At 42.1% G+C, this 17,213-nt stretch overlaps 1 protein-coding gene across 2 annotated transcripts in view; it reads left to right on the top strand.

The window, feature by feature from the left end:
• HEATR4 (HEAT repeat containing 4) overlaps nt 1-17,213 on the top strand; it is a 39,085-nt gene that overhangs the window by 3,821 nt on the left and 18,051 nt on the right. For both annotated transcript variants that reach the window (XM_075844966.1, XM_075844967.1), the window contains exons 2-11: nt 284-380; nt 901-1,756; nt 3,872-4,059; nt 10,106-10,237; nt 11,692-11,910; nt 12,559-12,684; nt 14,133-14,279; nt 14,678-14,838; nt 15,867-15,971; nt 17,049-17,167. In XM_075844966.1, coding sequence (XP_075701081.1) covers nt 918-1,756; nt 3,872-4,059; nt 10,106-10,237; nt 11,692-11,910; nt 12,559-12,684; nt 14,133-14,279; nt 14,678-14,838; nt 15,867-15,971; nt 17,049-17,167 — 2,036 coding nt within the window. In that variant the 5' untranslated portion in view covers nt 284-380; nt 901-917. The remainder of the gene's footprint in view (nt 1-283; nt 381-900; nt 1,757-3,871; nt 4,060-10,105; nt 10,238-11,691; nt 11,911-12,558; nt 12,685-14,132; nt 14,280-14,677; nt 14,839-15,866; nt 15,972-17,048; nt 17,168-17,213) is intronic.

The following is a 17,213-nucleotide window of genomic DNA, read 5'->3' as shown; positions in this document are numbered from 1 at the left end:
GACAGGATTAGGAAGCTGAGATATGAAGCATTGTTCCATGGGTTTTTCATACTGGAAAGATGGGGTTCTCTGTGGTCACTGGTGATTCTTTTCAGTGTTGTATTTAGTTAGAAAAAAGTTCCAAAAACTGTGCCCCTCTTTATTACAGGCTATGCCTGGCATTGCAATTAGCTCCATTCAAGTAAATAAGGCAGAGCTGCAATATCTGACATGCCCATGGTCAAGAGTGGCAGTTTCTGGAAAAAAAAAAGCTGACTTTTTGTTCTAATCTCACACAACCCAGGTTAACAAAATCTATCGTTGGCTACATGACCCAGAAGATCTACCTGGTGAGGACCCAATAACTCATACATCAGCTTCCTGGACCCTTGTGTGACATGGTACGGTAGGATTGGGGCCATTGATGTAACATCCTAATTTTTTGTATATTAGTGAAGTTCCATGCTTTATATTTGTGCTGAATTTCACCATCTAAACATTCAAATATGAAATTTGAGATGTGAATTATTTCTGCTGCTTGCTGCACATGGTTTTTTCCACCTTATGTATTATCTTTAATTTCCAGGCTCTTACTTTAAAAACAGGAATTTGTAAATGTAAGTTGTATTCCTGCCAGAAACACTTATCATCTATGCACTAGAGAGGTGATAAATATGAGATCGGTGGGGGTTAAGCTGCACCCCCTTGCGACCCTGGTGAGGTGAGTTTGTATAGCGCAGTAGTCGAGTGGGCACTGCCGCTCTATACAAACTCTAATAGTCGAGTATACAAACCCCCCTCAATGTAGTCATGTGGCTACTGGTAAGTAGATGCAGTGTACCCCCCGCAGTACAGTGGGTGCTTCAAATAGTTAACTACTCATAACGATATGTTTGTTTTTTTATCAATTTTTATTTAAAGGATATATCATACTTGTAATGGAACGACCTACGCTTTATTGTGAACAGAATATATTCTGTTTTGAACCATCACAAAAGATTGGAAATATCAAGATCCCGATAAATGGATTGCCATCCCAAAAATCTTTCTCATCTCATGTTACTGAATTCCATCCCCCAAATCATCATTCTTTAAAATGTCAGGAGAAATACATTCAGAATGTAGCTGGTGACCTTCATTTTTCTAAAGAAGTGGTAAAGGATAGAGGGCTTGCCAGTCTGTCTTACCAAGAGTGGGATTCGCAAGATGTGTACAATGCCTCTGATTTAATTCCACAAAAAGAAATTAGAACGATCTCAAAGATCCAACCAAAGCAACACAAGTTAGAACCAAAACATCACCATGTAAAAAAATCAGTTCCCCCCAAAAAACTAAAAGCAAAAAGTTGCATAGGCTTTGGAAATAGTCCTTGGAAGAAGCCTAATGAAGATGAACGAAGACATGTTGGTGGCTCCTCACATCTCACTTTGGAGAACCTGAAGCCAAAAACATTCTTAACAGAGGAACCCACCTTATTGACATCTAAAGAGAGTCTTTCATCTGTGTCCCGCAGCATGTCCGACAACTCCACTGAAGTTCTGCTGAAGAGGCTGACAAAAGCTACAGCTCAGTGGATCGTGGGTCACCATTTCCAAAGCAAGAAGGAAAGGTTCTTCAAACACTACGGATTGAGAAGCTCCATGGAACTTATTCATGATGAGCAAATGACCGAAGACGATTTCAAAACTTGTAAAGAACTAGAAAATTATAAACCAGAGGATCAGAAGGATATCACAGAAGAGCATAAACCCGAGACACTTCTTCCAGTATTTTACAAGTAAGATGGTAAACCTGGTAGTGCCTAGTATTCCATGATCCTCACTACTCAAATTTGCATCACCCACGGACAACAAGTTTAAGTTTAAATTGCTAGACACACATGGTGAACACCTCTGCTAATGTTTTGTAAAATTACAAGATCTGGCTAGATGTAGTTGATCAATCCCGCAGTCTGAGCAATAAGCAAAGACAAAATTTTGTATCTTTTGTCCCTGCTTGGTTCATTCACCCCTTAATAAACGCCCATACACCTTTTCACAGAAGTCATTAAGGGTACTTTTGCCACAGCACCATATAAAGGCGGCACTGTGGCATAAGCCCGGCACGGGTGTTGGGCTGTCTTAAGTAAGTCGGGCTCTTGCTCAAGTTTGCTTCAATCACAACGGTTAAACCCCTTAGATGCTGCGGTCAATAGTGGCCGCGGCATCTAAGTGGTTTCAGAGGGAAGGGGCTCCCTCTAGCACCCCGCGATGTGATTGTAAGCTGTCGATAGTTTTTATGGCATCCAGTGGCCTAACAAAAGTCCCATGTCTGCTTTCAGTGTATTCTTATAAAAGCGATCAAATGACTGCATAATAAAAAATAAAAAAAAGTTACAAATAATTTATTAAAGTTAATAATAAAGAAATGAATACTGCCATGTAAAAAAAACCAAAAAACTTTTTTCCCTTACAAAATGCTTTTAATTATGAAAAAATATTAATAATTTAAAAAGCTACACATATTTGGTATTGCCGCATCTGGAACGACCCGAACTATAAAACTATCACGTTATTTAACCCGACGGTGAACAACGTAAAAAATAAAATGAAAAACAATGGCATAATTGCTGTTTTCTGTTCATCCTGCCTCACAAAAATTGTGATAAAAAGCAATCAAAAAGTCGTATGTGCCCCAAAATGGTACCAAAATAAGTTGTCCCGCAAAAAAATAAGCCATTAAACAGCTAAATCAGCGGTAAAAACAAAAAAGTTATGGCTCTTAAAATGTGGCGACACAAAAGCAAATACTTTAAAAAAAAAAGTAGTATATATATATATATATATATATATGAAAAAATATATATAAATTTGGTATCACAGTAATCACAACGACCCAGAGAATAAAATTATTATGTTATTTATACCAAACACTATAAGGCTAAATTTAAGAGGCCAAAAAGTATGGTAAAATATCATGGTTTTTTTCCCATTACTCCCCAAAAAGTTAAAATATTTGTACCCCAAAATCGTGCCATTAAAAACTACAACTTGTCCCACAAAAAACATCCCTCACACGCCTATGTCTACGGAAAAAAAAATGTATGGAGTTTTAAATGCGAAAAAACTGAAAAAATTGTTCTGTCGTTAAGGCCAAATAGGCTGGTCACTAAAGGGTTAAGGAGAGGGTTCCTTCTATGGACGTCACTGGTCTAAAAAAAAAAACTAACATCTGAAGATGAGAGCAACTGTTAACATTGTGTTACCTGTGGAAGGCCTTCTTGTAACCCCAACTTTTCCCCCAATTTTTTCTTCATCGACAATAGAGCTGTAGGAAAGTTTGTAATATGAAACCTTTCAGTTATTAGAGACTCACAGAGAGGGAATAGGAATATGGGACGCAGTATTTCCCAACCCCTGATTGGTACTTCAGTAGGTACTTTAGAAAGTAAAAGATTATTTCTGTTGCTTATATAGTGTCAACATATTCCGCAGTCATCATTTACATTAGTCCTTGTCCCCAGTGGTGATCACAATAAAAATTCCCTGATGGGAAAATGACATAGGAAGCCAATTAATGTATTAGAATGTTTTTTGGAGGAAACTCATGTAAGCACGGGGTAAACCTACAATCTCACTACAGATATTTTCCTTGGTCAGATTCAAACCCAGGTCCCCAGCTCTACAAGGCTGGACCATGGACCATGGTGGTTCCCTTCAAAAATCAAGGCATTTCCAAGTAATATATTTCTTACATCTAGTATAGTTTTCTATAGAACGTTTGTATCCAGATTTCACATGTTTGTCACCCAAAACTAGGAGATTTCCCTTCAAATAATGAAGAAATGTAGAAATAAATAATATATATTTTTTTGTACTGCTCAACAATCTGTAAACATAATTTTGTCCCATAGGATTCCAGGTTATATTTCTCCTAAAAAAAAAGTGCAGGATGTTGGTGGCAAAAACAAGACAGAAGAATATTTAGCCGTCAAGCATTTTGAATTGCCACCACCTTTGCGACTTCAGGATCGGATGAATCCCAAGGCTGGAAAATATGTCTATGCCACAGACAATGATTTTGAGAGAGAGCTATACTCAGGTAATCTGTCACAAGTTTAAGCGGGGATTCACACGAACGTGTATTGGGTCCGTGCGGGCCGCGTGGTTTTCACGCGCCACGCACAGACCAATACAAGTCTATGGGGCAGTACAGACAGTCTGTGCTTTTTGCGCAGCGTTTGTCCGCTGAGCAAAAAGCGCGACATGCTCAATATCTCCGCATATTTCGCGCATCACGCACCCATTGAAGTCAATGGGTGCGTGAAAACCACGCAGGTCGCACGGAAGCACTTCCGTGCGAACCGACTGTTTCGCGCACCAGCTGTCAAAAGGATGAATGTAAACAGAAAAGCACCGCGTGCTTTTCTGTTTCCAAACATCCAAACGGAGTGTCTTTGAGATGAGCGAACCCGGACAACCGAACCGAACTTCACCGGGTTCGGCCGAACTCGTTTTGGCCGAACCCGGCAAAAAAATTTCCGGTACGCGACGTCAGGAGATAGTCACTGTCCAGGGTGCTGAAAGAGTAAAACTGTTTCAGCACCCTGGACAGTGACTTCCGATCCCAATATACATGAACGTGTAAAAAAAAAAAAGAAGTTCTGACTTACCGATAACTCCCGGCTTCTTCCTCCAGTCTGACCTCCCGGGATGACAATTCAGTCCAAGTGACAGCTCCAGCCAATCACAGGCCAAGCACAGGCTGCAGCGGTCACATGGACTGCCGCGTCATCCAGGGAGGTGGGGCCCGATGTCAAGAGAGGCGCGTCACCAAGGACGCGTCACCAAGGCAACGGCCGGGAGGGAAGTTCTCGGTAAGCACGAACTTTTTCTTTTTTTTAACAGGTTTCTCGATATTGTGATCGGCATTCACTGTCGAGGGTGCTGAAAGAGTTACTGCCGATCAGTTAACTCTTTCAGCACCCTGGACAGTGACTGACGTCGACTAGCCTCATCTCTATGATGGCGGCTGCGCGAAAATCACGCAGCCGCGCATCATACACGGATGACACAAGCAGCTGTCAAGTGGTTTTTGCGCGCGCAAAACGCCGCGTTTTTTGCGCGAGCAAAAACGCAACGTTCGTCTGAATCAGCCCTAAGACCATATTGATGTCACCACAATAGAACATTTCCAGGAGAAAAACTAAACGGGTTTAGCAAATCTATTTTCAAATACCCTATTCGGCAATTATAAGGGGTTCCCCAGGTCAAAGTAGAGAGCAGATACAAAGAGCGCCCCTGTCTTTCTCTCAAGGACCCTGCATTATATGGCCATTGATTCTAATGCGTACGGTGTAATGCTTTATTTTCCTCCCAAATTATGGGTAAGGCCACACGGAGCGGTCCTGACACGGTCGCAACACGGCCAACAACCGCGCTGGCACTATGTAGGAGCGGTTGTCAAATACCCTGTTAAGGGGTATTCCGGTTACATGCTCATGCGCACTGCCGCTCCATTCATTCCCTATGGGAGCGCCGGAGATAGATTTATTGTGACCAGCAAAATCGTGCGGCCATAAAGGGTTTATTAATTCATGGCCACATGATTTTGCAGTTAAAGGGGTGGTTTACCAGCATTAACAGGCGGCCACTAACTGTTTCACAGCCGCACCGAACATGGTGCCGGCGCGGTTGTTAGCAGCGTTGCGACCGTGTCAGGGCCGCTCTGTGTGGCCTTACCCTACACCGCATTCCAAATTTTTATGCAAATGTTATTTTTCGCTGATTTTTCTAAATAGTCGATGCAAATGATAGTCAGTATAATCTTCAAGCCATCAACCGTTGGAGTATAATGCAAAATTTTATTGAACAAATCTCGTAATGATAACAGGTTTTTTTTTAGAAGTAAAAAACTCAAAATGCACTGTTTCAAATTATTATGCACAACAGAGATCAAAACATTTTAAAGGTTGTAAAGAGAACTAAAATGGTCATTTGTTGAATTTGCCGCATCAGGAGGTCATATTTACAGAAATCAAAAGCTCTTTCAATCAAAAAAAACTTAGCAGGCCAAGTTACATGTTAACATAGGACCACTTCTTTGATATCACCTTCACAATTCTTGCATCCATTGAATTTGTGAGTATTTGGACAGTTTCTGCTTGAATATCTTTGCAGGATGTCAGAATAACCTCCCAGAGTTTCTGTTTTGATGTGAACTGCCTCCCACCCTCATAGATATTTTGCTGGAGGATGCTCCAAAGGTTCTCAATAGGGTTGAGGTCAGGGGAACATGGGGGCCACACCATGAGTTTCTCTCCTTTTATGCCCATAGCAGCCAATGACACAGAGGTATTCTTTGCAGCATGAGATGGTGCATTGTCATGCATGAAGATAATTTTGCTACGGAAGGCACGGTTCTTTTTGTACCACGGAAGATAGTGGTCAGTCATAAACTCTATGTACTTTGCAGAGGTCATTTTCACACTGTCAGGGACCCTAATGGGGCCTACCATCTCTCTCCCCATGATTCCAGCCCAAAAAATGACTCCGCCACCTCCTTGCTGACGTCGCAGCCTTGTTGGGACATGGTGGCCATTCACCAACCATCCACTACTCCATCCATCTGGTCCATCCAGGGTCGCACGGCACTCATCAGTAAACAACACGGTTTGAAAATTAGTCTTCATGTATTTCTGAGCCCACTGGAACCGTTTCTGCTTGTGAGCATTGTTTAGGGCTGGCCGAATAATAGCTTTATGCACACTTGCAAACCTCTGGAGGATCCTACACCTTGAGGTTCGCGGGACTCCAGAGGCACCAGCGGCTTCAAATACCTGTTTGCTGCTTTGCAATGGCATTTTAGCAGCTGCTCTCCTAATCCTATTAATTTGTCTGGCAGAAACCTTCCTCATTATGCCTTTATCTGAACGAACCCGTCTGTGCTCTGAATCAGCCACAAATCTTTTCACAGTACGATGATCACGCTTAAAGAGGCTCTGTCACCAGATTTTGCAACCCCTATCTGCTATTGCAGCAGATAGGCGCTGCAATGTAGATTACAGTAACGTTTTTATTTTTAAAAAACGAGCATTTTTGGCCAAGTTATGACCATTTTTGTAGTTATGCAAATGAGGCTTGCAAAAGTCCAAGTGGGTGTGTTTAAAAGTAAAAGTCCAAGTGGGCGTGTATTATGTGCGTACATCAGGGCGTTTTTAATACTTTTACTAGCTGGGCGTTCTGATGAGAAGTATCATCCACTTCTCTTCAGAACGCCCAGCTTCTGCCAGATCACGCTGTGACGTCACTCACAGGTCCTGCATCGTGTCAGACGAGCGAGGACACATCGGCACCAGAGGCTACAGTTGATTCTGCAGCAGCATCAGCGTTTGCAGGTAAGTAGCTACATCGACTTACCTGCTAACGCCGATGCTGCTGCAGAATCATCTGTAGCCTCTGGTGCCGGCTCGTCTGACACGATGCAGGACCTGGGGAAGTGACGTCACAGCGTGATCTCTCGAGAACACGCTGTGTCTGCACTGCCAGAAGCTGGGCGTTCTGAAGAGAAGTGGATGATACTTCTCGTCAGAGCGCCCAGCTAGTAAAAGTATTAAAAACGCCCCGATGTACGCACATAATACACGCCCAGTTGGACTTTTACTTTTAAACACGCCCAGTTGTACTTTTACAAGCCTCATTTGCATAACTACAAAAATGGTCATAACTTGGCCAAAAATGCTCGTTTTTTTAAAATAAAAACGTTACTGTAATCTACATTGCAGCGCCTATCTGCTGCAATAGTAGATAGGGGTTGCAAAATCTGGTGACAGAGCCTCTTTAAGTTTTCTTGAAATATCCAATGTTTTCATACCTTGTCCAAGGTATTGCACTATTTCACGCTTTTTGGCAGCAGAGAGATCCTTTTTCTTTCCCATATTGCTTGAAACCTGTGGCCTGCTTAATAATGTGGAACGTCCTTCTTAAAGGGAATATGTTGTTAGCAAAAAAAGATATTTTTTTTTTATTTAAACAATTAGTGTGTGGGTGATTAAACATTGTTCAAATTTTTTATTTTTTTTTCACGAGTCAGGAAATATTCTAAATTGGATTCAATTGGATTCTAATTTATAATATTTACCATTTCTGGTCACTAGATGGAGCCATTCCCAAAATTGCAGCATTGCATGTGGTAAAGCAACCACATTGCTTTATGCTGCAAAATTGGGTAAAAAGCCCTCGCTCTAGTGAGCTCTCAGCATCCCCCCCTCCTTTATCCTGGCTAGTGCCGGGATAAACGAGGGGATTGAACGGTCTAACCTCCTACACTGTGTGTCGCCATTTTTTGAGCTAACACACAGTGTACTAGGTTTACATACAGTAGTAAACACACACAAACACGAACATACATAGAAATCTCTTACCTGCTCCTGACGCCGCGGCTCCCTCCGGCCCGTCCGCTCCGTCTGCTGCCGCTGGTCCAAGTGCACAAGTCCGGAAACCGCGACCGGAAGTAGTAATCTTACTGTCCGGCCGCGACTTCCGGTCCACAAGAAAATGGCGCCGGACGGCGCGCATTTCAAATTGGACTGTGTGGGAGCGGCGCATGCGCCGTTCCCACACAGACGGCGTACATTGAAGTGGATGGAACGGGCCCCGTTCGCAGTCCCTATGGGACTGGAGCTGCCGTATTCCATGTCTGTATGTGTCGTTAATCGACACATACAGAAATGGAAAAAAAAATGGCAGCCCCCATAGGGAAGAAAAAGTGTAAAAATAAGAAAAAGTAACACACAAACACACAAATTAATCCAAACGTTTTTAATAAAGCACTAACATCTTTAACATATGAAATTTTTTTTTGTGGTAACACTGTTCCTTTAAGTAGTTTTCCTTTGATTGGACACACCTGGCAAACTAATTATCACAGGTGTCTGAGATTGATTACAATGATCCAAAGAGCCCTAAGACACAATACCATCCATGAGTTTAATTGAAAAACTAATAATTAAATGTTTAGGACACTTAAATCCAATGTGCATAATAATTTGGAACACGGTGTAAAGCTGATCGCTGGAGTTCCCAGCTGTGGGAACCTTATTATCAGTTTACTAATAAGGGATTGTCCACAGCAGATATTACCTTTTAAACATATTACACTTTCCTATTCTGCCCTTCCAATAGTTTTAAATGGATTTCCTTAAGGGCCAGTGATCGGGCAAAGAAGCGATCATACGAGCGCTTGTTCCTGATCATTTCCCTGTGTAAACAGAACAACGATCAGCCAATCAACGAGCAAACGCTCGTTGATCGGCTGATCAGATCTTTTATGCTGCCAATAAAATGGTCACTAGTGGGCAGCACATTTCCGTGTGTATCCGGAGTTGTGCTGCCGACATGATGCAAATGCATGGGGACGAACGAGTGTGGTAACGATCGTTTGTCACCATACATAACCAATCATTGCTCCTTGTGACTGGATCAAACAAGCGCCAATCGATGTGCTGTATCGTCAATCGGTGCTTGTTTTCAAGGCTAAAATTGGGTCGTCTAAAAGGACCTATAGCTGTGTTATTTGAGGGGGACCAGCCTAAAGAAATGTAAAAAGGCTCTTTAGTATCAATAAAAAAATCTAAAAAACCTTTTTTGATCTTCTATGCTGCGATATCATACCATCAAACGTTTGAAAATGTAAAAAAAAAAGTACAACCCAACCCTACATTTTTATTGTTGCTTTTCCTTAGATTTAGAGTTCCTGAGTATAAGCCACTGATGTTGTCCTAACAGTTTGTGCCTGCCACAGATGCACTTTAATGTGCCAGTCACATATGCCCCTATACAAAGCAATAGCTAAAAATGCTACTTTTTGGTGGTTTAGAATGAGAGAATTCAGTACTATATATCAATACACTTCGAGGGTATGAGATATGATCACTTACAGGCCCAAAGCATGAGCAGCACTACTGAAATAGTCTGATATTAACCTTCTGATGTCTATCGGGTGCAGTGTTGTCATGCAGACACATATCTGCCACTATTAAGGACTGGTAGGAGGTAGATATTAGTGTACTTATTGATCAGATTCATTTAAATATTGTTCTGATTTATTACAAACTGGATTTTTTTGTTTGTTTATTAATACATCGTAGGGGCTAGTAAAATTATATACCAGAAGGACACAAAACACAAGAACCGCATTGTCATGGAAAGCAACAGTAGATATGAAAAGCATGTACAGCCCAAATCTTACCAAGAATGGATATCTTCTGATGGACAGACAGGTACAGTGGGGGCAGATTTACTGGGTCTAGAGTGTGTCAAAAAATGTGAGAAATTTTGGTGCAAATTGGCGCATTTTGGCGCAATTTTGATGTTTGAACCTCACTGGACACTTTTAAGAGTGTCTCAAAAAGGGGTCGAGGCTTAAAAGCATAAAATAGTTGCCAAGAAAACTGGTACAAAATTCTTAAGGCCCCATGCACACAAACGTATTTTTGCGAACGTATTTCAATGGGCCCATGCACACGACCGTGGTTTCCACGGTCCGTGCATGGCCCAGGAGCCTGAAGCGCAAAAAAACGCCCATATTTTGCGGTCCAGGCTCATAGAAGTTAATGCACGCGGCCATGTGCATGGCGGCCCGCGGTTGACACTGCTGTCATCCGACCTGAAAATCATGTGATAAACTTGACGCATTTTGTGACTGCCTGGTCTAAGTTTACGCTCTCTAACTAGTAGTAAATGTGGGCTAGTAGTTTTCGAAACAAAGCCAAGCTATACTCAGGGGAGTGGGATGGGGACATCAGCTCTGGTATATGATCTATTGTGATTTATTCTTTATGTTTATACTTGCCAACATCTCGAGACAGAAGCTGAAACTTATCTTTTTAGAATTCCCTTCTTTAGAAACTAAAAATAAAAAAGACTATTCAATAGGAATCATGACTATTAGTAATTTATTTAATGATGGCTAGAATTCTTGTTGTACGAAAAACATTTTGGACCTTCTACTCTACTCACATTCCCCCTGGATTTAAGGTCCTTTTGCACCGGCCAATATAGGCCGTGGAAACGAGCTTCGATCAACGAGACAGCTTGTTGATCGGCGCTCGTTTGCTCCTTTTACAAGGAGTAATGATTTGTTATGTATGGGGACGAGCTATCGCTACTACGATCATTCATCCCCATACATTTCTATCATGTCAGCAGCACAACACCCGGTTTACACAGGAGATGCGCTGCCGGCAACGATAATATTTGTTGCAGCGTAAACGATACTATCAGCCGATTTGCCCGTTCATTGTCTGATCGTTGCCCTGTTTTCCCCGAGCAATGATCGGGAACGAGCGTTTATATCAACGCTTGTTCATCCGATTATTGGCCCGTGTAAAAGGGCCTTTAGCTGTCCCCCTTATTCCATGTCCATGGACTACTGGCCAAATTCAACTCCTGATCGACCTTTCTGCCGACGCTAAAATGCAATTGTTGTCATTAAGACCCACTTTAAGGTCCCCTATCAGCATGTTGTACCTTCTACTGACAGAGCTTATTGTCTCCCACCCAACAAATACGACTTACCCTCTGTCTTCCATGGTTGATTTATGGATGGGACTTCAGAGAACCTGGTTGGGGAGCCATACTTTTATTACCCATTTTCCCTATTATCAATGTCCCAATTTTTAAAAAAAAAATATTTTATCTATATTTGTTGTACTAAATTATATTTGCTGTTTAGATATTGACCGGCCTTTGAGACGCGAAAAAGGTGCCCATCGTTGGGTAGCCCTACCAACAGTGTTTGTGGAAAAGACAGACAGAAGCTGTGAGAAAGAGACATCAACAAATGTGCTTAGCGACAGAGACAAAGAGCCTAGGGAAATAAAGCCTGGTCCATTAAATAAGAGACAGTTGCTGCAGAATATTGTGACTCAGTGGAGAAGTGCCTGGTTGTTGAGTGAGTACATTATTAAACTCTGTAGTGATTCTGGATCTTATCTCCTGCAATGAATCCATTAGGATTTAGATTAGCAAACTGTATTTGTCCCATTACGGCTGGGTTCACACGACCTATTTTCAGACGTAATGGAGGCGTTTTACGCCTCGAATTACGTCTGAAAAACGCCTCCAATACGTCGGCAAACATCTGCCCATTACTTTCAATGGGCTTTACGATGTACTGTGCCGACGACCTGTCATTTTACGCGTCGCTGTCAAAAGACGGCGCGTAAAAATACAGCCTCGCCAAAAGAAGTGCAGGACACTTCTTGGGACGTAACTGGAGCCGTTTTTCATTGACTCCAATGAAGAACAGCTTCAAATTACGCCCGTAAAAGACGCCCCGCAAAACGCGAGTACGAGCAATTACGTCTGAAATTCAGGAGCTGTTTTCTCCTGAAAACAGCTCCGTAATTTCAGACGTATTTGCCGTTATCGTGAGCACATACCCTTAGGCTTCGTTCACATCTGCGTCAGGGCTCCGTTCCGACATTCTGTTGGAGCATTCCATCAGAACGAAGCCCTGACTGACACAAACGGAAACCATATGTTTCCATCACCATTGATTTTTACATTTGCATGTAAAGTATATTTTTGGTGTTTTAAGGTGCAAGTTGGAAAGATGCCACCCTGGAGCAGCTGACACGAGATCTTGGGAATGTACACAGTAGCCATAAAGTCTCCGCTCTCATAACCATCGCTTCTTCTGCTGTCTCTGCACCCCAACAGATTGGTGAGTAGGAGAACATCACAGACATTTCCCAGCTTTTACCCTTGATTTTCATTGTTTTACAGAGCAGACAAACTGTATGTAGTTGTCTCGCAGATCAACAAGCCAAACTGCTGCCGCTACACAGTTTATCCCTCGTCTTTTAAACGTAGCAGAGTCATAGCCAGGCTTTCTTGTCTTAAAGGGGTTTTCCCATCAGGGACATTTATGACATATTCACAGGATATGTCATAAATGTCAGATAGATGTGGGTCCCACTTCTAGGACCCGCACCTATCTCTAGAACGGGGAACCCTAAACCCCGTTCTACCTCTCTGTGTTGTGTCTGAATCGTGTGATTTCCGACTATGAATTACGGAAACAGCGTAGCTCGATGAACTACACTTTTTTCGTAACTCCCATAGTAGTGAATGTCAGTGCGAGCTACGCTGTTTCCGTAACTACCATTCAGTTCTATGGGACTTACGGAAACAGCGTAGCTCAGCAAGCTACGCTGCTTCCGTAATTCATGGTCAGAAATCACACGATTCAGCCACAACACAGAGAGGTAGAACGGGGTTTAGGGGGCCTCTGATGGGAAAATCCCTTTAAAGGCTATGTACACCTTTGACATCGTGTTTTTTTTTTTGTAAAATTATGTATCAGTGTGATTGGTGCATCTTCCTAAATACATTTTATTAAAAATTATTTTTACTTTTTGATATACAGCTGCTTTGTATCCTGTATATAGAGCAGCTGTATCTTGCACTGAATCCTGTATCTGTCAGGTCAGCTGGACTGATGTGTTCAGTGTCAGCGGGTCCTAAATGTCTCTAACGCGCAGGTTCGATCTGTTACTGATCACATCTAAGTTCATAACATAGCAGGCTCTGGTGAAAACCTTGGGGGCGCCTTAGACTCAACCAGAGTGCTGACAGATTTGAGGTTGCTTATTTACTTGTGCACCTGATCCAGACAGCAGAGAGAGAAAGAGGCACAGACACGCTGCCCATACAAGTCTATGGAGGGAGAAGGGGAGGGGAGCTGTAGCAGAGTGAGAAAGACACATACAGACAAGCTACAACTTCCTGGTAAGTGTTATATCTCACCCCAGTGCTGGATTCTCAGCTACTTCTCATTACTGCTGTATAATCGCTTCCATGATGCTGCAGCTTCTATATATGTGATAGATAGAGATAGGAGAGCAGGATTCTACTCTTCTATGTGTGCAGTATATAGAAAACATGATAGCTGTTAGGCTCCGTCCACTAGCTCAGACACAACTGACAATTAGAGATAGAGCCTGGAGAGGGGAAACCTGCTAAATAATGAAGAATACAATTCATATATTGGCCAGAAATAGTCTTATTGCTCGAGTACACACATATGACAGCTTATTCTGAAAATTCACACGAAAAGTTAGGTATATGTACTATAAAAAATAGAATCTAACGAGTTAATGGCATTGTCAGCCTTACCTGCAGAGATACTAAATTTAGTCTCTAAGACATTGCGAGAGGAGGACAATCTTGTGAGGATGGCAGCTGCCCTGTGTCAGTACCTTATCCGGGAAGTAAGTGAGGAAGCGAGGAAGATCATGTTCAAGTCCCTGGAAAGCGGTATTGTACTTTTTTGTTTTTTCTGATCCTATTTATAGTGGAATAAATAAGCTCAGTATTGTCCCTTTATAAATGTAGTGACTTGAAAATAACATTGCTCCTAAATGATAATATAATGCTTGAATTTGTGAAAAAGCCAAATTCAAGCAGATCCTAGTGTAGGCACAGATTGGATCTCAATGGGAGTAACAGCCTTTATCACAGCCATATTATGGCACCTTTCATAAATACATCCCAAATAATAGGCGCTCTATAATCTTTACATATATGAGTTTCCTGTGACATCATTTTTATACTTGATTGTAATGTAGTCATATGGTAATTTTTTTGTGTCTCCCCCTCGATATTCTGTTCTTAAAAATGTAAATAAGTATTGATATTTTTTATTTTTTCCTCAGGTACAGATGCAGATAGCTGGGCCGCTGCTCAGTGTCTTGCGCTGGAAGGCAATCACGGTTATCTTGTGATAAAGCGGATCCTCGAGCAGATGTTTACAGCAACCAACAAAGAAGCAGAGGAGCAGGCACTTTACATGCTGCGTGAACTTAGTGAACACACAGTAAGGCCCCATGCACACGACCGGAAAAAACCTCCGTTTTTGCGGACCGCAATTGCAAACTGAGCCATTCACTTTCATTGAACGCTGACACCTTTCCGTAGCACTACGGAAGGGTGTCCGTGCCGTGGAAATGTTCCGGGAATTATGGAACATGTCCGTTCTTTTGCATTTTGCGGGCCGTGCTCCCATACTTTGTATGTGAGCACGGCCTGAAAATGCGGCCGTCAGTCGGCGGCCGGCCGTGCCCGCAATCGCGGGCCGTGATTGCGGGCACGGTCGTGTGCATGGGGCCTAAGTAATATGTTTCTAATATTGGAACAAAATATTAAGTGGCGAAGTGCTTCAGATACAGCGGACTCCTCCCCAGTGATTGACTGCATATATACACCACAGCCTGTCGATCACTGGAGAGAGGGGCAAGTGAGGGGGATCGCTCCCCCTATGAATTTGCAAACTCATTACTACGAGTCCACTTTATTCTTTATTAGGCTCTAGTACAATTTTTTTGTGGGCTAACGGTAGAGCAGACCTGTTCCCATACTATGTTGTCCATAAAAAAAGCAGGATAGCATGGTTACAGATCCGCTTTAAAAGAGAAGAGTCCCTGAAAATAGGCTTATCACAGGGTGTTCTGCTGCAGGGACCCCCAGCATTCAGCTGTAATCAGTAAGAAAACCTGGCAGGAAGTGTTGTATTCCCCTGTAGCACCCCCAAAGGGGAAATGAAGCATTGAAGTTACTGGGCTGTCCATGCAATGTGCAGATTTGCTGTGTACTCCTGATACTGTTTGTAGGTCCTGAATAAGCACCAATCTTTATTAACTCGGAATGCCCTAATAGAGTGTTTGAAAATGGGTTTTCTAAACCAGACAACCCATCTAAGATCTGCATTGATGTACCTTGATTTTTTAAATTTTTTTTTTTTTTACATTTTTGCCTTGCCTTGTTTATACTGGTTATAAACGTCATATGTTGGAATGTCGGGACATATTTATATATTTGTATGGTTTCTTTTCTCTTTTCAATTAGAACCTGATCCATGTCATGCTGGCTGAATCCCTGAACAGTGGTAACTGGAGAGAAAGAGTTATGTCCTGCAAAGCCCTGTCCCTACTACATGGGAACATAAGTCAAGTACGCCTCCTTAGCAGATTCCTGCCAGGATTGATATGAATAAAAAGAATAATAATCTTTATTTACATAGTGACACATATTCCGCAGCACTTTACAATTCAGGGGGATCTTGTACTAACAAAATCAGACATTGCAGAATAAAAACTAATTGACAAATCAAACAAAAGGAGTGAGGATCCTGCTCGCAACAGCTTACAATCTATGAGGAAATAGCGGTGTGACACGAGAGGTAAAAGTGCTGGCTTTGGACAATGGTCCAGCCATTTATTATACAAAATATTATAGTACACATAAAGCTGCACGAGCCAGTCACCAGCCAGAATCTGTGTACGACAGACATGATGTGCATTAGGGTGCAAGGGGTGCGGGGGGTCTTGTTAAATGAAGGGGTGAAGTATTGCGGAATAATGGTGAGAAAAGGACAGGAGTTAATTGATCAAATGTGATAGACTTGCCTAAAAAAATAAATCTATTTTAGGGCACGCTTAAAACTGTGGATATTGGGAATTAATCTGATTGTCTGGGGTAATTGCATTCCAGAGAACGGGTGCAGCACGAGAAAAGTCTTGGAGACGGGAGTGGGAGGTTCGGATTATGGAGGATGTTAATCTTAGATGGTTGGCAGAACGTAGAGCAAGGTAGAGAGAGATGAGGGAGGAGATGTAAGGAGGTGCAGCACTGTTGAGAGTTTTGTGGGTGAGAGTATTAAGTTTATATTGAATTCTAAATTGAATGGGCAACCAGTGTAGTGACTGGCACAGGGTAGAGGCGTTGGTGTTGTGATTGGGCAGGAAGATGATTTAGCGTATTCAAGTGAACCTTCTTCATACAAGAAGTAGATACAAGCTTCTTGTGGTCTGAAGTGATGAGGGGAACATTCATCTTAGTTTAGCACTTTTTACTTTTGATGTTTATGTCATTTTTAAGCTTTCGGTCTAATAATGGTGCACGCATACAAAACTGTATACAGCTTCTATGTGCAACACATGGTTAAAGGATACTTACAATGGTGTTACAACTAACTTTTATTGATTCAATAATTCACATTGAGCAGAATTGATTTTATTCTCCTTGCAGGTAGTGAAAAATAAATTGAGCCATCTCATGTGGAATGACTGGAGTCCTGCTGTTCGAGGGGCAGCAGCCAAGGCTTTGGGCACACTGGATCAGGGGAAGGAAGTACATGACCAGATAAGGTAGAAACATTACTGGGAATCTGATAAAACATCTTGTAGATACAAC

This window comes from Rhinoderma darwinii, chromosome 12 (assembly GCF_050947455.1).
Source record: "Rhinoderma darwinii isolate aRhiDar2 chromosome 12, aRhiDar2.hap1, whole genome shotgun sequence".
NCBI lineage: Eukaryota > Metazoa > Chordata > Amphibia > Anura > Rhinodermatidae > Rhinoderma > Rhinoderma darwinii.
This window is presented reverse-complemented; position numbering and strand designations above follow the sequence as displayed.